Below are 21,491 nucleotides of genomic sequence, written 5' to 3'. Positions count from 1 at the left end.
CGGCCTACACAGACGACGAGCACGGCAGCTGTCCAAACACGAGTTCCTCGCGGAAACAAGACTCCAGCACGGACACAACTTGCCGCAGTGGCGCGGAGAGTCCTCACTGCTTCGTGGCCTTATCCAGCGCAAGGACTCTTGTCTACTCTTGCTGCGTTTCCTGTTCTATGGCGAGATTGCGCATTTGTATACCCAAGGATAGCTCTAATTCTGGTAATATCTATAGGGGGTTGGCGTCCGAAAACAGCGATATGATTAGAGACGCCATAGTTTCCACCATATGGTGTTCTTTGAGAAGCACTGGCATCGCGCAGTGCACGGGCCTCGACCATTTCGCTTCCATCGAAATACGACCACCACGGCCTGGATCGGTTCGGGTCAGCTGAGCACCTTAGCCACGGATTCACCACGGCGGACAGCTTCGTGTTGCTTATGTACCAAAATGCGCAGTGCCAGGCATCTTTTGCTATTGTAACATGTTCGGGATACATCCGAAAGCGTGCGTTTACAGGGGGGGGGGGGGGGGGGAGTAGACCACATGTATTCACGTTTATCTATGCGCCACGTGCAAGCGTTGATAACTCGAACACAGCGATAAAACGAACAACATACATGGCACTGCAGTGCACGCTGACAACCTACAACCTATATACAAGCCAGAATGTTTTTTTTTTTTCTTCAACGAAATCGTGCTCCGGCCGACAGCAGCGGGAACTAGGCGTATACTACCGGCCGGGTTGATAACGTATGGCTATACAAGGAAGCGCTAATGAGAAAAATGAGGGCAACAAGAGCAACGAGCTCTCAAGTTGTTACTTAATCTTGATTTCATAAGGCGACGCGGCATTCTTGAATATAGTAACGAGTCTAAATTTGCAAAGTAAAGGGGGCAAAGCAATCCTGATGATCCAGTAAGTGAGAGGGACACAAAACAGATTTTTTTTTTCTGCGAGGATATGTTTGGCAAGCGAGAGAAACGTGTAAAACGTAAATACAGGCGACGACGCCAATTTTGAAGTTTCGCACTCGCTTGCCGTGATGTCACCGATTTTGACGCAGTCGCCTAGGGCCCACGTAATGATTTGGCGTTAAACGAGACTTCCGTTGTGTCTTAAGATACTCAAAGTATTGACACAATAAGGTCACACAATTTAATTTACCTAATAATGCGACCAAAGTACACCGAAAAAGAAATTCGTGACGTCACACTGACGCTCACGTGCTGCAGGTTGCGCGGCGCGTAATTCACACATGAAACTAAGCTTCCTATCCTCTCAATGATATACCAATAATGAACAATTAATACCAATACAGTTCTGAAAGAATAATTGATCTGTCTAAACCAACTAAAGTTTCTCTTTCGTGTTCCTTTAATGTACTGACCAGGGGCGTAGCCAAGAAGGGAGGGTGAACTCTCCTCTTTTGAAATATTATATTTTGTTTGCATACATATAACGTACACATACAAACGCACTCAAGTGCATGCATAAAAATGGTTGAAACCTCCCCCCCCCCCCCCAAAAAAAAAAAATCCTGGCTGTGCCCTTGATTCTGAGTGTAAGTTGGTGCCTTATATTCTTTCTCCACACACGACAGACTCGCAGTAGGTAAATGCGCCGACATGATTTCTTGAAGGTGGACGGGTCAGAGCTAAGATTCGAACAAGACGTCATGTTTGTTATATATTACTCCACAGTAGCACCACTCCGATGACGCTACCACTCAGAAGCACCGGTCCAGCGAGAACTTGAAATACTGCCATGTTTACTTGATAAACGTTTTAACACGAGAGTGCGGGAGGCCGTTGGCGCTGGCCCAACGCGGTTCACCCTGAGAAGAATAAAACAAATAAGAAAATCTGCAGACCCATTTGACCTCGGCGTTCTGAAAGGAAAGGCTGAGGCTGTAGTGCCTAGAGTACACTATTCTGAGGGCGCGTACGTTAACTCGAAAATCCTAACACATATACCTGTCTGCGCAGAACAATCCGCAGTGCGTGCCTTTAATCCAGAGATTTAAAGCACCGCGCAAGGGCAACGCGTACGTTTAGGCACAGCAGCGAAATCTTAATGCACAATGCCCAACTCGAAGCTGCAGAACAGTTTAAAGGTTACATGCCCTCCCCCTCCCCACCCAGCAACTGAGACCCCAATTCTCGTTAGGCTATTTTCGATTCTCCTGCCAAGGCTCCCCGCTACGAAAACCATAACACTGGCTCAACCAGCTTTTTCTGAACTCTATATACTATTCCTCCGCAGTGGCAGTAGTATCCTTAAGGTAAAAGAAAACAAAAAGCACGAGCCGGGGCTAACCTACTGCATTTTCCCCCTTTTCATTTCGTGGACACAAGCGCACGCTCTCGCAACTGCGTCAGGAATTACCCGGGATCTCATTGTCTAAATTATGTTTCCTCCTGTATTTTTTTCCTTTGCGCCTCTATATCTCATCTCGAGAAGCTTTCCAACAAGAGGTTATCGTAACCCCGTCTGACGAGGAAAACAAAAATGAGAAAAAAAAAAGACGCAGGATAATACGCGGCAGAATCAACCACCGCCAACGTTTCGCATACAATGTTGAGAGGGTGCGCCAAGAGGTAAAAAGGACGGCTTCCCAACTGCGTGAACGCCATGAGCGAACTACACACGCGGTTGACCGGCCCCTTCCTCGGCCTTGACCCGCACGAAAAACGCATTTGCCGAGCTGTGCCTCGAGATTTCGCGAGGTTAAGTGTAAGCTATACGGAATAAGTGACAGCGTACGACATCCATCCCTGGTTTGGTAACTGCGAAGCCAGGACACGTATACAGATCCAACGAATGAAACATCAATGTAAACTGTTTAAACGCTTCCTTAAACTTCTCGGGATCGTACGAATGTGCCAAAACAAGAGTACGATTACGTACAAGACACGTTGTAGTCGCGTACTTCGGAGTAACTTTGACCAAACTCTCCATAACGTGTACCTGAATCTAAACAGAACACCGGCTTCGGCGGTCCCACTTCCATTGAGGCGAAATGCTGGAGACCCGCGCGCTTCGATTTAGGCGCACGTAAAATTGCCGGAGGTCGACATTTTCGTAGCCGTCCACTACGGCGTCTCGTAATAATCCTACCGTGGTTTTGGGACGTAAAACCCCAACAATACACTGAATCTAAGATTACGTTATCTTGCTTATTTTTTCACTCGACGTGTCCGACAATTGCGTTCCCCACCCTCGAGCTTTTTAACACTTCAGCCACTAAGTTGCTACAGCGGTTTTAACATCCAACTTTCATTCATCCATCTCCTCATATTGTATAAGGATAAATGAGGTTAGTGTTAATTACAAAGTGAGGGCTGTCTTAAAATCATCAAGCGAAGTCATTTGTGTCGCGATTTTAAACCAGTGCGCACACTCGAATGCCCGTACGTAACACGCAGGCAAAATTTCACTTAGTGGCGGGGATGAAAAAACACACATGTTTCAATGTATGTGTGTGCGGGTGTGTTGAGTGAGTGAAACAACTTTATTGACGATCCGGCATAAAGGGGGAGGGGGTAGGGGGATTAAAGCGAGACACTAGCGTGCTCGGCCGTCCCGGAGCAGCAACCTACTCGCGTCAAACCCGTGGGGGCGCCGCTTTCGGCCGCTGGCGTTCCAGGATGCTAAGCACGTGCTGGACCACGTCTCTTTGATTGCCTGGCTCTCGGCTGATGATTTTGCTGCTTATGGCAGTTGGCATTACTTCTTGGTTACCCGGCGGTGGTGCACAGTCCCAGAGGAGGTGTCTCTGGGTGGCTCGCGCCTTCTTGCAGTGTTGGCATACATCAGTGGTGTAAACCTCCGGGCAAACGTGCTTTGCCCAGACGGGGGTCCGTATGGCTTGTACTTGCAACTGCCGTAGTGTGGCTGCTTCTCTGCGTTGTAGGTCTCGGTGAGGCGGTGGGTAGAGGCGTCTGCTCGTTCTGTACCACTGCAGAACGTCGGCGTAGTTTGTGATAAAATACTCTCCGTCTTCGGCATCGGGTCGTTGCGGCTCCGAGGAATGCGTGGACAGAGACCCGCGGCTAGTTAGCGCGTGTGCCTCCGTATCTGCCTCCTCGTTGCGGTTCGGGCCCACGTCCAGCTCCCCGGCGTGCGCAGGGAACCACTTGACGGTAACGTTGGTTTCCGGTCTTGCTATAGTTGAACATACTCTTGCAGTGGTTCCATGGACGTTGTTTGTAGCAAAGTTGACTATTGCCGTCTTCGAGTCGCTGAGGACCATGCGGCAATCCGGGATCGCTAGTGCCAGTGCGATTGCAAGCTCCTCGGCTTGCGTGGGCGACTTGCACCGTATGCTTCCCGACGCTGTGAGTACTGCTGCGATGACTGTTGCTGCGTACGTGTTTGGCCGGTGGGGATACTTCGCCACGTCCACGTAGTACGCGCGCGGATTGTTGGCGTGACCTTTTGTGAGGGCCGTGGCTCTCGCCGTTTTTCTTTCTTGGTGTACTTGCGGATGCATGTGCTTCGGTAAGGGTGAGACCCTTAGTCTTTGGAGAACGTCCCGGGGTAGCTGCTTTGCTACCTCCGGAGTCGTCGCTGGCGCGTTGATTCCGATGCGTTGTAGTATCATTCTTCCCGTCCTTGTCTGGGACAGGCGGTGATACTGTGCCGTTCACTGGGCTTCTGCGATTTCTTCCAGCATGTTGTGAACGCCCAACGCGAGCATGCGTTCTGTGTTGGTGTGGGGTATAAGCCCAGGGCCGTCTTGTACACCTTTCTGATCATCGCGTCAATCTTGATCTTCTCCGCCGCTTTCCAATTGTGGAACGACGCTACGTAAGAGATGTGGCTGACTGCAAACGACTGGGTGAGTCGTAGTAGACTGTCTTCTCGTATGCCCTGGTACCGCGTGGCCACCTTCTTGAGTAGGCGGGTGGCCAGCGAGAGCTTTGCGTGGAGCTTCTGTACCGTCACGTTGTTGCGGTTCAAGTCCTGAAGGTGCAGCCCCAAAACTCTGAGCGTCTGCACGTGCGGTATTGGCGCTCCGTCTTGCGTTACCACGTTGATGTTCTGAGTTGTCGGGCGTCGCGCACTTCGCGGTGAGATCACTAGCAGTTCCGACTTGGTTGGTGAACATTTGAGTCCGGTGGGTCGTAGGTGTTGTTCTACGACGGCTACGGCTTCTTGGAGGGCTGCCTCGATCTGACTGTCGCTTCCTCCCGTTGACCACAGCGTGATGTCGTCCGCGTAGATCGTGTACTTGATGTTTCTAACGCGTTCCAATCTTCTTGCAATGCCTATCATGACAAGGTTGAACAACAGAGGGGAGATCACCGAGCCCTGCTGTGTCCCCGTGCTCCCCAGCTGCTTGAGCGGTAGTTGTAGTTCTCCTGCCACAAGCCGTGTGGTGCGGTTGGTCAGGAAATCTTTGATGTAAGCGAACGTCCTCTCCCCCATGTTGAGGTGGGACACCTGTGAAAGGACGGCCGAGTGGTGTACGTTGTCGAATGCTCCCTGGAGATCCAGTCCGAGCACCGCTCTGTTATCCAACGTGGGAAAGTGTCTGTCCACGATTTCGTTCTTGAGCAACAGCATGGCGTCCTGGGTACACAGTTTGGCCCGGAACCCCAGCATTGTATGTGGATATATGTTGGATTCTTCCAAATAACGTTGCCACCTGTTGAGTAGGACATGTTCAAGCACCTTGCCCACGCACGACGTTAGAGAGATGGGTCTCAGGTTGTCTATGCTGGGTGGTTTGCCCGGTTTGGGGATCAGGACCGTTTTCGCGGTCTTCCATTGTTGCGGTAGCTTGCCCGTCCGCCAGAACTGGTTGTAGTACTTGGTGAGGGCTTCGATTGCCGTGTCGTTCAAGTTCCTGAATGCCTTGTTGGTGACGTGGTCCGGTCCAGATGCCGATTTACTGTTGATTGTTTGTAGAACCGCTCGCACTTCCCATTCTTCGATGTCGGCATCTAGTCTCTCGTTGGTTGCCCCTTCGTAGCAGGGGAGTGGGTGTGTTAAAAATGTCGGGGTGGAGGCGACGAACGCCTCTCCTCTCTCGACGTCACGAGGCGATGTTTTAAGACTTCGTCCGTCGTCCCTCAGCCACTGACGTCATCGCGTCGTAACGCCACTGGCTGTACCGCCGTCGGATTTTTCGCATCATAGGCCCACATTAGTAGCTGCTTCTTGTATTTACTGAGATAAGGAAATAATTAACATTAAATAACAATAATAAAGCAGGCAATCATGCACCGATAACTTTCGGAGACCTGAGACAGACCTCCTAAAGCTCGATTCCAGCAAGAAAAGAGATTGAAAGTTTTTCAACCCGTGTTTCGTTATTTCCTTTTACTGCAACGAAAGTGCAATTAGAGCATCCTCTTGCTATGCGACCTCGAGAGTACGTGATGGATCAATAAAAAGCCAATCCAGGGAAGACACAAAGAGAGAGACAAAAATAATAAAAAACATAAAGAATTGCTATGTTACAGAATGATCATGAGCACTGGCGGCCACTTTCTGAAAAGACGGCAAGCAACATCAAAACCAGGAAAAGCGTACGCAGACGCCACAGCGGCAGGACACCAGGCGAAACCACCACGCGCACGACAGGTTAGCAAATTTTCATTAGATGTCAGTGTTTTGTTTTCGCTTCTTTCCTATCCCAGCGTAGAGCACACCACGGGTCATCGCGCAAAGGAACCTGGCGGAGCGCCCTTGACAACCACGCGTGCCACGATCGACGTAACACGGCAAGTGCCGAAAGAGGAAACCACGTGCGCTGCGCCGCTAATAAGGATGCTTCGTGGACAGCCCTGTAATAGCGCCAGAGAACGACGAAGGAAGAGCCGCGGCCCGGCCACCGAACGAGCGTCGTGATCGACAGCAGCCACCAAACAACATAACACGAGGTTCCAACCCTCACCGAAGTACACGAGCGCCTCTGACATGCCTCCCATCGAACGTCGACGCTATCGAGCATGCGACCTTGCTAAGGCAGGCCAGCTCAGAAGCAGAAAGGCACAACCCCTGGGAACCATACGGGCGACCAAATGCAAAGCGGCCAAATAGGCGTTCAGTGAGCTGAGGTGACGTCAAATCTGGAGACCTGTATCAGTAGGGTGATGTATAAAAGAGCAAGAGATCCGGCCTCGTTGGTGTGATATGTGTGACAACTACGCGAGAGTAATTGAGATGCAAAGGCAAAGCGGAAATTATTTTTTGTTGAAAGCACAGATTTCCGTGCATACAAACCCCCGCTTCTCTGAAGGCGCCTACTTAATTTTGAACTGTTCCTTAGCGACCAGACTCTTTGTTTAACCGAACCAAAGGAAGGGGGTGTGCACGGCGCTCGTACGTACCTAGCTGTGGTAACAGCTGTAAACTTAAATCAAACGCACATTCATCGAATCTCATGTCCGGTTTTGTGTCTTCATAAAGACGACGTTACTTCTTGTATAAAATATTAATTCTGCGTGTGCATCGGTCATAAACGTTGCTAGCCGCACACAACCACACCGAGACAAATCCAAACAGCTACCGCTTCTCCTCTTGCACCGCCGCGGTGGTCTGTGTAGTGGCTAAGGTACTTGGCTGCTGACCCGCAGGTGGCGGCATCGAATCCCGGCTGCGGCGGAGCGACGATAGTTATAGGGCGAGAACAAAACGACGACACACACAAGAAGGACACGAAAGACACGAGCGCTAACTTCCAACTGAGTTTATTGCGCAGAGCGCGAAAATATATAGAGGAGACAGTAACCACGTGACAAAAACCATATGGCACAAAGAGCAGAAAATTAGTAAGAGAAAAACAAGAACAAACAAAATACAAAAGCACGGAAAAACGGCAAAGAAAAATTTATAACAAAATGAAACAGAAAAGTAAAGATAATGTAACTACTTGCGCGCACCAAAACCTTCGAGGAACCTTAGTTCCTTCTCGGACAGAGCCACGGAGGGCTTGCTAATACAAGGCACCTGTTCGCGTGCCATTTCCGATGGAGGCGGAAATGCTGTATGCCCGTGTGCTGAGATTTGGGTGCACGTTAAAAGGTGGTTGAAATTTCCGGAGCCCTCCACTACGGCGTCTCTCATAATCATATGGTTGTTTTGGGACTTTAAAACCCTTATATCAATCATTACCGCTTCTCCTCATCACCCCCTCCTCGACATTTAGACACACCCTTTGGCTTCAATTATTGCGAAAAACACTATTGAAGGTAAACAATCGTGCACGCCCCTGTTGCACATGTCCATAAAAACGTTTTCCTCCTAACAACTTTCACCTAGCTCAAGCGAGTTAGAAGATGCTTGGAGGAGAAAAAAAATGTACCTGTGCTCGTTCCCTACGACTCCTATTAGCGACAAAATCAACGAGTCGCCGCTACAGCCCGTCACTGCCTAATGATGCAGCGCAAAGTTTGCATTCGCGATAACCGTGAAACGTACGTCTTTTCAATACAGCATCCGATATATACGTGGTGAACAAAATACCACGCCTCGTTCATTTAGTAAATTAACAGGAGCGCCGATGACGGACACGAGATCAGAGACCAGTCCCGCATGGTTATTTTAACGACACTGGTCCATAAGTGCAGCCACGCTAACGCCACGAGTTGTACGGCCGAGCTCGTTCAATCAACATAATTATAAATGAAAGGCGTGAGGCAATCTTGTTCTCCCGCCTCGGGAGAAAGTGACCAAACGAGGTCAACGCTGCACGAGCTATGGGGGCGCGTGAAAAAAAAAAAAAAGCGAGACGGGAACTGGTGCGAGACCAAATCGGGGCCCGAATTGATGTTTTCATTCCGCTTTTCCTTTCTCGCCGCCTCGCACCATCCACGTTACGAACGGGGCTTCGTGTAAAACGCAGTTCTTGTTTTCTCATTAGCGGCACGCAGGAAGGAAAAATGAAAGCGGGTCATGCTGTGCTTGCCTAGATAGGGATAGCGAAGAGGCGAGAGACAATTTTGCGCAACTTTGAATTTAATGCTTCACGTTATACTACGGTGGCTATCGACAATTCACTGCACCGGTTCTGAACGGAAGAGCGAGCGGAACTCGCGTAAATTCCCACGCTTATCGTTCCACGCCGACGCTAAACCAGTTACGTCTGCAATTGTGGCAAACATGGCAGCGAGGCGGTGCGACACAGCTGATAATGGCGCCTATGGAGTTTGCACCATACATTTTCTCCTCGCATCTCGCATCGTGCTGGACTTGAAAGAGGACGACCGGCTCGTCCTCTCTCTCGTGGCGAAATACCGCTCTACTGATATCACAATGAACATGTGTAGGCAGGCAAGGCATGCGCCAACACACAAGTGTAGCGCGTGCCATCCTCGATATGTACAGATACGCTGCAGCGGGTACGTTATCTCGCCAAGTGTAATCCCCACGAGGCGACGGCATGCAGCAGCAGCGCGATATGCCGCGTTGCTCTGAAACAGGCCTCAGGAGACACTACCGGAAATGAACATCACAAGAGTAACTCGGAGTTCAACGGAAACAAACGCGGGGGCAGAGGGGAAGACGAAGTGGTAGCGCAAACGCCCACCTTTGGTTCCTTCTAATCACGTTCGAGTTGCGCTGAATACTCCGAACATCTCAATATTGCCGCTGACTTCGCGCGCACAACCACCTGTTTTTTTTTTCTCTGCATTTTAATGTGAAACCATTATAATACCGAATGGGTGCTTTTCGAAAAGCCACTTATGACTGGACCAGAACGACTTGCGTGTGTGTGCAAGCGGAAGCGACAACGCTGTTGTCGAGCTGCTCAGAGCACTTGTAATCGAAGTCGCGAGCTAGCGCACCTTCACTATTGGCTGGTCGTCCTCGTTAAGACAACCTATAGTCCTCTGGGCCTCGCGTGCAGACGTTTCATTGCCAGCATTGTCGAAAGGGGGGTGCAGCGCGGTCAAGCAAGCGCGAACTTCCCGACCGAGTCACCGGGAGCTGCGCTCGGTCGACCACCATTAGAACGCGCGCGCAACCGGAAGAAGTTAACTCGCGCGACGGTACAACGAGAAACGCATCCAAACCACGCGGAGCGCGCAAAGTAGGGTGACTGACAGCCCGTCGACGATGAGACAGAAAGGAAAAGATGACTCGGTTCGGACATTTGGCGCGCGCCACGCTTCTCTCCCTTTTCCCGTTCTGAGAAAACAATCGGAACAAAATAAGGGGGAGGGGCCGTAAGCGCGTACGTATTTTCATCCTTTCTACGTCCTCCGTCGGTGCTCTCGCGAAATGCCGCGCAGGCTCCGTGGCAGGCAGGCCTGGCGTCGTTTTGAATACTTTGCAAACACGCTTCGAAGAAGGAAGAGAATTCGCGCGGAGTCAGCGAAACGCGCGTTTGCAGGCATTCAGCGGCCGGTGAAGCAAGGCCTTTACCATTTGGACAAAAAGGAGAAAAAAAAAAGGGGGGGGGGGGATGGAGGGGGCACGGCGCATCAGTTGATGCACTGGCAGGTGGTGGTGAGCCATGGGTGAGCGGCTGCAAGTCGCGATTTGGCACCGTCGATGTAGCATTTCGCGCGAGATGTGCGGTTTCGATTGGTAACGTTGAATGAACGATGCGGGCGGCAAAACAGAAATAACAGCGGATTCTTTTTTTTTTTTTCACTTGGCAGTTCTGGTCGGCGCTGTAGCTTTGTCTACTGATAAGGTACTCGGCTGCTGACCCGCAGGTCGCGGGTTCGATTGCCGGCTGCGGCGGCTGCATTTCCGATGGAGGCGGAAATGTTGTAGGCCCGTGTGCTCAGATTTGGGTGCACGCTAAAGAACCCCAGGTGGTCGAAATTTCCGGAGCCCTCCACTACGGCGTCTCTCATAATCATATGGTGGTTTTGGGACGTTAAACCCCACAAATCAATCAAGCTTTGTCTACTGAATCGGGACAACAGTGATCGCTAGAACGAAAGGTTCCGAGATCACGAGGGTGGTGGTTAGGAGAGGAAGAAGGCGCCTAATTTCGGCAGGGAGCACGGCGCATCACGAGGCGTGCGGGAACCACAGCACAACAAAACGCTCGGCGACTTTTCTGCGAAGGAAAGCGCGCATGCGCCTTGGCACCTTGAACAGGACGGATTGGTAATCGCTCATTTTACTAAATTATCTACGGTTCCTCCAGCACTTGACTTTAGCGGATCGCGTACGTAAACATGTATGCACAAGATTATCCACAATCTCGTACGCTACTGGGGTCACCAGCTGTCCTCGAACGACATCACCCAGCGCAAACCAACGTTTTTAGAACCAGGTTGGCGCAAGCAGTCTTGCCCCCATACCCACTGCCCCACTGCAGCGATCTTGCGACGCATCTCTTTGGGGTTTCGCGCATGCGCAATACCGCCGCCCCAACGTGCTGGGTACGCAAGCCGCTTGGGCACCCCGCACTAAATTCCGGCGTTCGTGTTCAAATAAAACAGAACAATGCTACGCTGCACCTTGCACCCCTTGGCACGAGTCGCCGAACGAGGAATGTGGCCGCCCGGTTGACTTGCTCTCACCATCTTGTCAAACAGCGGAAAACAACCGGGGAGGAAAAGAGCCACCAGACGGAGCGCTCCGTGCCGCAGTTCTTTTCTTCCTCCCCATGCTGAATATATGCACTTCTCTGGCAAGGAATGTCGCTTAAACCAGCGTTTCCACAAAATGGGGAACTCTGCGCTTGTCGAGGCTGTTGGCGTGACGAAAACGAGCGTTCCGGTCAAAATGTTGGCGCTCCAGGGACATTCCGAGCTCGACAACTTCAAGGATTCGCACACTGGGCTGCTGTTATTAATTATGGTAGGCAGGCTGCACAATTCCCTTCCATCTCTACATAGATTTCCCTTCCACACACAAGAGCAAATGCAAGACATTTACATCAACCTGAAAATGAACGATAAATGCACTTGCTTCGAACAGGCTGTTTTTCTCTCTGTCCAGAGTTTCTGCAACGTTACAAACACTCCACACAGGCATCCTTGCCGCCACATGACATTGTGCTGCTCTTCTATGCAATCAATTGCGTATTAGTGCAGCAAATTGTTTTTATTTTGTTGCTTCAATACTTTTAACTAGGCGCCCCTGTTCCCTTGAGTTAGGCAAGATGCATATCTTTGCACAGCAGATCCTGCACAGTCTGAATATGGGTTTCTCCTTCCAAACTAAATACCTGTAATATGATGAATAAGCAAAACTATGAATCTGACTCGCTTGACGACTGCGCAAGCAGACCGCCACCAAAGGTGCCCGTGGGAGAGACAGACGCGGTGTGAGAAACGAGCTCGGGTTTCGAATGCATTTCACACGCGCGCCCAGACGCTACCGTCGCCGCGATATCGAATGCGACGTCGGCAGAGACGGACCGCCTGACGATTGGCAATTGTTCTCAGTGAACGGCGAAATGCGATCAGGAGGAAACAAACAAACAAAAAAAAAAGATGTGAGCAGGCAGACTGGGACGACGAGATCCCACGACAGACACCGCCCGCCTCGCTTCTCTCCCATCAGCGACCGCAGTGATGGATGCCGGGCAGACGGTAAAAAAAGAATACGGGCTTGTGAAACCACTAGTGCGGGGTCCATGCGAAGAAAACCTTACGCGTACAAATATATGCAGGACTGAGTAAACAGTAAAGAGCGGTCGAACGGAAGTTTGTCGAGCGATAGCTCAGTTACGCTCCTTCGGCTGCCAGATAGCCGAGCTTGCAGCAACTAGCGCATCTGATCCACAAGGCAACTCCCACATGCTGTTTGATGCCATCAGTGTTCTCGGCGCGCATCGAACTTGGGTGCACCCAGCGCTCCACCTTGAGACGCTGTGAATTTTCGCGGGCGCGCAGCACAAGCGTTTCGCTCGAGCTCCTTGGCCGGCGTTGCGACCATACGCGAAAGAAGTGCGCGGCTTGGTCTTGACTGAGTTTGAAGGTCAGATTCACAGAACGAGGGGTTTTCAGGGTTTACTACTCCTCGAGAAGCAGCACTACAACTCGAAGACTACATGGGGCTCTTATCGAGCTTAGAATTGAGCTTTTCCCAGGAAACAATCACACCGTACACGGTTTTGTGTCAGCTTGTTATCGCTTGATCTGTGTGTTTTTTTTTTCTCTTTATCGCTAGCTTTATCTCAGACAACACGGAAAGTATATATAAGCGTCGACTAGATATAGGGATGTCGGAACGCCGTACTTGAAGCGGCATTCTAGTCTCAGCACAACTGATGCAACAAGCGTCTCTCGGATGAGCTGGTTCAACTCTCGACGATATCTGCTCGTCTTCGCATGTCCGCCGAAAAAAAAAAAAGAAAAACGCCAGGCCTGCGCGGACGGCACAGTCGCAGCGAAAGCTAATTGATTGATTGATTTGTGGAGATTAACGTCCCAAAACCAACATATGATTATGAGAGACGTACCACTTGGGGTTCTTTAACATGCACACAAATCTGAGCATACGGGCCTACAACATTTCCGCCTCCACCGGAAATGCAGCCGCCGCAGCCGGGATTAGAACCCGCGACCTGCGGGTCAGCAGCCGAGTACCTTAGCCACTAGACCACCGCGGCGGGGCGCAGCGAAAGCTAGAAGCGCGGCCTTTCAGAGCCTTTTTCTAAACGCTCATAGGGTAACTGCTGCAAGCACACTTGCTTGATGCCCAATACAGCATTAATAATGAAAATTTTATGGTACTAGGCATTAATAAAAAAAATATGGTAGTAGGGCGGCATTCGCTATGATATCCTTCGTCATTCTTCTGAGAAGCGTGGTATCCGCTAAACTATTGCGAGGAATTTTGTGTTAATTGTTCATGCAGTGGCTGACGTGCAACCGACGAGAGCACTGAAAGAGTGCGGCAGCTACATGTGTATTTCTAACCTGCACCACGAACTGAGCTCGAAGTGCTGACAACTGAAAGCGTTATTCCGGCATCAGAAAGCGTTATCTGTCGCCGCTTGAGACATTTTAAAATAATTTTATTATAAAGAACAGGGAAGAAATATAGCGTGTTTAGTGGGCAACGGCTGTGACATTTTTTTTTTCCGTTCGAAAACATGAAAGACATAAGCTGTAATTTTTTTTTTCCTTCTTCGACTGCCCTAACACCCGAGAGAATTTGATCAGTTTCTATACACCAAATGTATTCATTTGCAACAACAGGCGCGCGCCACTTGCAGGAAGAAACGCTTCAAGAACGGCTCACTAAAAGCCCAGAAATTTTGCCGGACAACTAAAAGACGGCGAACACACCCCTGTTGAATACCTGCGTAAGTGTGAGGAGACGTTACGTTCGTGGTACTTACGCGAACTGCATCGTATACGGTATGTATAATCATGTCCGCTCACAAGTACAGAAAACAACCCGACGCCGCTACCAAATCCAAGTTCACTTTACGCTGAATTTGACCACCTAATATGGAAGAAAACATGAAAAAAAAAAAAACTAGCAGCAACTCGCTGCCACTTTGTGCGCGCACTCAAGCCAACGCGCACACATATGTCCTGAGCAAACAACTTGAAAGTGAATGACGTATGATGTGTAGTTTTTGTCGTTGCCGTAGTGTGCGAGCCTCGACGCGGTAGTTTATTATCATAACTGAGCGGCCAGAAAATTCGCGAAACAACCCCCGAGTATACACGATCACGAGAGCACATTCAGCCGGCGCTGTGTCCTGAATAATCATAAAAGGCTACTATCGTTGGCCCAATTTCATCTGGATTCGAACACACTCGATGATATGGATCCAGATGTTTCTCTGGTATTCATTTTTTACCAATGTCCGCATCTTTTTCGTACATAAAATTGATATGTGAAATATTCCCCCGGCGCCTTTCTGAGACACGCGGTAGTCGTACAGAGATATTGTATACGTCGGCAATGAAGCTATCAGGCACACAGAGGTGCACACTGCGATAGCCATCGACCTTTGTCCGGAAGCGACGTCGTTGTAGCCGCAAGATTTACTTCTGGAATTTGGACGTGTACGTAAAGGAATCCATGAAATGACAATGTTGATAGCTTTTTTTTTTTTTACTGCCTAAACCATCCAGCCTTCGAGATGATTCGGCAGGGCTATGACAGGTCACAAGAGTTATTTGAAAGAACGAAAGAATGCGCAATGTCAATTTTGTCGCAGTCAACGTGTCGAGGTTCCAAAGTCGACTGCAGCAGTACCGCCGGACCGTATTACCTCTCTCTCTAATTATATCTATTGTTTTCTTCTAAAACACTCACCAGTTTCTGCATTGGTTCGTAGAAACCGAGTTTTTATATTTAGCGCAGTTCACTCGCAAAGTATTCGTACAATGTTTGGCGTTGTCGATGCAACAAAACACGCTGCAGACGACAATACACTCAGCTATCCGAACGTGTTACTTGCAGCGGTGCTTTGCTCCCGACAACAGACGCACTTCGCAATCATTCCGTAAATGGCACTATTATCGAAAAATAACAGTTGTTACAAAGCCCCTGGCGATATCGGGCTACCTATCGTGTTCCCGGATTGATGGGTGAGAGCAAGAAACGACGATCGTCGCGTCGTTCGGCTCGCGTTCCCGGATTCCGCGGCTGATATGTCGCGGGGAGAAAAATCACGGCCACGAATGCGATATCGCCCAAAAGAACCGACCGAATCGGCAAGTACAGCGAACGCTGGACATGTAGGCCAAGTCGAGTCTATTTTCACCGCCTTTCGGATGAAAGTCTCGACATCGCCTTTAGAACGCAGCGTACACTGGAGAAACCGACCGGATTGACAATGAGAGTTCGCCACTTGCGTATCATAATAAATTCGCCGCTTGAAAAGGAACAGCTCAGCGAAGAAAAATCCTTGACATTTGTTTCAAACGCGAGCAGGCGCAGCAAGGTACGTACAAGCGTGTAAAAGAAAAAGAGCGGTGCACGGCAGGACTACGGTTGCATGATTGCAAAAAATCTACAAGATGCGACGCCAGTAGACAAATGAGGTGAACTTCAAAGCGCTCATGCGATCCTACCGTCACTGTGAAAACGAGTTGAGGAAACAGTCACGTTAGCACCTTGCGCAGGAGCAACTCGCACACACCTGTACTCGATACTGAATAATGCAACTCCACCAACTGCTCGACACCACCACTGAATACTGGCTGAGAGGAAAACTAAATAATAATCTGTCGCTCAACGGTACACTTACTGCGATCAGTGCTTCGTGAGCGTAGACAAGACTGTCGTAACTACCAAACATAGCTCAGCGGTTATCAATAACAGCACGTGTCAGCGAAAAGAAACATCGTACAATGAGCGCTTTGACAGGTGCATCAAATACATGACAGGTGCACTGAAAAATTCATTCAACCGGGACTGCGCAGCGCAAGCTGTCGAGAGATTAGTATTCCGAGGTTTTTCCTGTAGGAAACATCACAGCCGGTGAAACAGTAACCAAACTGCTGGTCAGAATCAAGCGAGCAGTGCTCTCAGCTCGGTGGACGGTTACACCGGCCGTCCAGCGTAGCGTAAGCCACCGCTCGGTGTGAATCCACAGCAAAATATGAACTTTGTAAAAGTGATAGAAAGCGTGGTCGGGTGTACTCACGTCAAGTCACGGCGAGCCGTGTAGAAGACTATCCGAAGGAATCTCCATCCCCCTGTGATAACGTAGAGGAAGAAAGTGATGAATCCAGCCATCCAGATGGAGCACAGTGAGCCGAGTGACAACACGCTAAATGTTCCCAAGATCCCGGCCTCCTTGAGCATACTACGATCAGCCCAAGTCTGACGTGCGAGGGAGCAGGCTTGCCACTAAATGTAACCCGGTCGTCACAGTTTCCTGGGACACATTGGATACGTTTTTCCTCCTTCATCGCAGGGAAGAAACACGGCCGCCCCACATCACGTGGCGTAGCACTTGACCGCAGCGCCTCTCTCGACGACGGCGACATCGGCAGTCCTTTGCGCGTTGCTCTGACGATGGCGCCACAACCGAAAGCAACAAAACCGCTTTTGATTTTTACTGACAGATGGCGCTTTCAATGCGTAGCGCTTTTTTTGAAAATCTTTCTGCGACGAAATGAGGTTAAAGAGAAGGTGCCAGAAAAAGGTAGTGTTGCTATCTTAGTAATAATGCGCTTAGCGAATCTTTTCCGTTTCTTTAAGCCATAGCAATGGAAACAGAAGGACCAAGAAAGAGAACAGCATGTGCTCTCAACCTGTCTGCCCTCTCTCTTGGTATCATTGAACGTAGCGAACCGACCAGCCCTTTGAAAGTATGCCGTCTTGGAATCTTTACTGCCCTGAGTTAACACATCAGGCACTCGACAATGGGTTAACATAATCATTATTCTGAACTCCCGAGGAATAACAATGCGTCTAGTTCATGTTTAGCTACGCTAGTTGTGAAAATGGTATGAAACACAGAGGAAGCAACGCAACAGAATGGTCTGAAGGACATTAGCTGATGTCGTGATTCTGCAAAATCAGCGACGGGGCTAAATGAGTTGGATGCGTTCATGGTGAAATAATCCCCGCAAAGTAACAATGCTACAAGGCGCTGCTTTGTTGAAGCACAACCTTCTCTTAGGCATCGTTCTGCTGTCTAGAGCCAGTTTAGCTTCAAACAGGCCTTTATGAACATCAATTCAAGTGTGTTAACACATTCCCTCCCAGAATCCTATGTGAGTGGTGGGAAAACGATGGTTACAATGACGAAACGTGTGTGCTCACCCGGCAGCCGCATTGAAGGCCGAAGAAAAATTTCGCCCCCTCTGGGGACCGGCCGCCACTAGGCCAGCGAAGGAAGACGACTCGTTTTTGTTGTTGCCTCTTTAAACATAAGGCACATACCCACGAGGGTGATGGTGAGTGAGGAGGTGACATTTTCTAAACTTCATCGGTATTATATTTACTTCGTAGGTAAAGCACGAGTGCTAAAATAAAAGGAAAGCCAACATGAAGCACTCTCTGTTTCTCATTTTTCTTTTTTTATAAACATTATGGCCCTTGGTTTAGGATGGCACAAGAGCTGACATTGAATGAGAAATAAATCGCAAAAACACTTCCACTGATAACGTGCGGATAGCTGGTTTACCGTTCAGGTTATCGTGAAAATGATTTCTTTGTACAGGAGTTTAATTGAAATTAGCAGTTCTAGAAACGATGGAATACACAGCTAATTCTAATTACTTTTTGTTTCAGGAATCAACTGTTGACCGGACTTTCTTATAGCTAGCTACTGCCTCCGCCAAGAGAAGGAGAAAGAGTGTGAGACTCACGCTATTCCTCAGGATAGCCTACTACACGGCTTTTCATTAAAAGTAAAGAAACTTAAAAAGATAGCGAAGCATGCAAGAAGTTGAGGAAGGCTTCAAATAATGAAGCTAGAAGATTCTAAAGTCTAATCTGGTTGCTTTAGGATTGCTGCGAGTCTTTAGCTATAGGTCATACATATATAGGTTGTTTGTAGGTTGCTTTTCTGCGCAGAGAGGTCGGATTTAAACCACACAGTCCCACAGCACGGATGTCGAAACGCCTGAAATTTACGGGCACGTCGCCATTCGCGCATGGTTTCCATGGCGTCGAGTTTTTTTCGTTTTTTTTTTCGCCGCCGTTGTCTTTTATGTTCCCTTAATATTCTCTCACTGTAGTGCGTAGTGCTCAAGCACTCCATACGGGTGCTTGAGCGATGCTGAAAGATGCGGCCACGATGTTTCTCCCCGAGTTAATGCCGACGGTTTACTAACGCTTTGCTCGATTGCTGGTTACATCTATCTTCGCTGGGGTTTGCCGCCCGTCTGTTGCCTTGACTTCGTTTTAGTGAACACGCAATGAGCAGTGCAATTTGCTTCGATTCTGTGTCACATACCTACTTGCACGATGATGATAGTTTTTGAGTCATGACCGACAAAATCTTTTTTTAGTAGTGCATAACTTTTGGCAAACCATACCGAACCCGGCAGCGGCACAGCAGCTGAAATGTACATGCGTTCGCACTTGTGTTGCGCTTAGTAAGCTACACCGAAAACTAAAAAAAAATGACGAAGAAAAAGGGAAACAAAATCGTGAATCGTTCTATTCGTTCATGATGTCGTTCGCCAATTTTTTCGCACGACATAGAGTTGACGCACGATTTAGAACCTTAGCCGATTACACACTCTGCCAGTAAATCAGAAATGTCTCTCCCGAAATTTCCGTTAGAGCTTCTGGTCAAAGTTTTCCATTCGAGCAGCGTGTGCCTTTTTTCTCCCCGACGGGCGTCGTCTTGTCTGGCTCACTGTGTGCGCGTGGCGTCTCGTGCACGATCTTCATAGGTGCTCGAAACCACTCGTATGTCCCTATCAGTTTTGGCGCACGGTGGTGAGTGGTGGGTTTTGCACAATCTCTATATTGCACATAACTGTGCCATGAATGCACAAACACACACGGGCCAGCCATATACGGCTTCACCGTCAAGACATACACGGTGAGAAATACTCTATGCACTATTTTAATAAGGTATTCAATACGCTTATGGTTAGTGAAATTATGCTATATGCCGGTAAATTTGCTGTTGTCTAGCTTTATCAGAAGCTGCCCGTCTATTTGGGCTCACACTAGTTAGTCCAGCATATATTGGGGAGGTGCCGACCCCCCCTTCCCTGTAAAGTTGTCTGCGCCGCGTGGCGCACATGTCTTGCCCCAAGGCTTTGTTTCGGTGGTGACCACCGCCAGGCGATAGATGGCGTTGTGTTCGCTTTCAGTACCACTGTTGGTAGAGTGGTAGCGCCGGTGCTGGCCCCTGGCGGAAGGCAGGCCTTGGCGGTGGGCGAGCGTTGAGCGAGCCTCTTCTGCGCGTGGCGGCTGCCGCAAACGGTTGTCTGTAGCGTGGGTCCCCGGTGCTCGGCACCGCGGGCTTCGCGCCGGGGTCCCACGGGGAAAGTCAGGCGTTGGCGACGCCGCCTTGGGTATGTGTTGGGTGTGTTAGTGTGTGTTTATCATTTTATTGTGTGTTTAGTGTGTCACTGCGTTATGTTGTTTGCATGGTAGCGTGTTAATGAAATTGATGTATCATTCGGTGGACGATATCGTCGTCTAAATTAGTTAATAAATGTATGTATGTTGTGTGCATTGTACCGACCGCGTCTGCTGTATCCGTTCACTCCAATAGCGTGGCGTGGCGAGGCGCTCGTCATTCGCCTCGCCGAGACCCCACGATATATATATATATATATATATATATATATATATATATATATATATATATATATATATATATATATATATATATATATATATATATATATATATATATATATATATTTATATATATATAAGGGAAAAAGAAGTGTATACCTAAGGGCTAGTTTTTCCGTGTTTTGACACAATATTAATGAGATCTAACAGACAGTAATGCCAAGGAATGTATAGGGGAAGTTATTAGAACAAATGGAATTTAAATAAGAAGAAAAAAAGTGGGTGAAAAAATAACAAGCCGTGAGCAGGAATTGAATCTACGACCTTCGAATCGAACGCGTTATTCGAAGGTCGTTTTTCAGAGGGGGGCAATGCCACGTTCCATTTCTCAAATATTGTGAGTCGCCCCAAAACACTACACAATTCTCAGCGCAAACCACGCCTGCAGTTTTCGAGAAGCTTCCGGACTTTAGTAGATCATTTCGGTAAGATCACGCCCACTCTGCGAACTTTACAGATTATTTTGGAACCTACGTCACCGCCAGCGATAACACTAGAACGTTCGATGGCAAGAGTATAAATGCCGAAGCACTTCGCCACTTGTCAGTAGTTGATCGACGGCCGACGCTCCGTTCGCCACTTACCTGGTGCCGGGATTACCGCGACCAGGCACGCTGCCAGTCGTTGATCCCATATCATCGAGCATCGCGCGGACCCCTGGACATCCCCCCGGCTCTGTCAAGGCCTTCATCGTGAGCCAACGCCCGGGCACCACAGCGCAAGCCGTGGGAGCCAGGGCCAGGACGGAAGTGTGATGGCTTTCGCAGCGCCACCGCCGAAAGCTCATAGCTTTAATTTCAGCGCTCCAGAGGGGAGCACCGTCGACGACATCATAGATGCCCTCGAAGCCGTAACCGGCCCAGCCGGTATCCAGTCCCTCCCGCACATGGGAGGAGCAAAGTTCGGCGCCGCAGCCGCAAACGTCCCCGCAGCCACCAAGCTGAAGAGCCGGTGCGCCATTCTCTTGAACGGCGTGTCAGTTCCACTAGTCAGTGTCGGCCCTGAAATAGTCCACGTCACAGTCTTCCGGGTACCGCTGGGGGTAGGCGACGCGGCCCTAGCGACTGCCCTCTCCGCCTACGGCAACGCGCAACATATCCACGAGCCAGTGTTCAAGGGCCACCCTGGGGTTGGCACAGGTGTCCGTGTGGCGCGAGTGGAAATGAAAAGCCAAATAACGAACTTTCTGACAGTTCAAGGCTACAATATGTCATGTGTGACTACCGGGGAGTCAGGAAAGTGTGCTCTAAATGCCGGAACGCTGGCCACATAGCGAAAGATTGTGCCACGCCCCGTTGCACGCGCTGCAACGTGTTTGGACATGCC

General features: G+C 49.4%; 1 protein-coding gene across 1 annotated transcript in view; it reads right to left on the bottom strand.

The window, feature by feature from the left end:
- Positions 1–16,825, bottom strand: part of Fatp1 (Fatty acid transport protein 1) — a 137,784-nt gene extending 120,959 nt beyond the window's left edge. The window contains exon 1 of the mRNA XM_037413297.2: positions 16,534–16,825. Within this exon, the coding sequence (XP_037269194.2) occupies positions 16,534–16,694 (161 nt within the window). The 5' untranslated portion in view covers positions 16,695–16,825. The remainder of the gene's footprint in view (positions 1–16,533) is intronic.
- Positions 16,826–21,491: the final 4,666 nt, after the last annotated feature.

The sequence above is a fragment of the Rhipicephalus microplus genome, chromosome X (assembly GCF_043290135.1).
Source record: "Rhipicephalus microplus isolate Deutch F79 chromosome X, USDA_Rmic, whole genome shotgun sequence".
Taxonomy (NCBI): Eukaryota; Metazoa; Arthropoda; class Arachnida; order Ixodida; family Ixodidae; genus Rhipicephalus; species Rhipicephalus microplus.
This window is presented reverse-complemented; position numbering and strand designations above follow the sequence as displayed.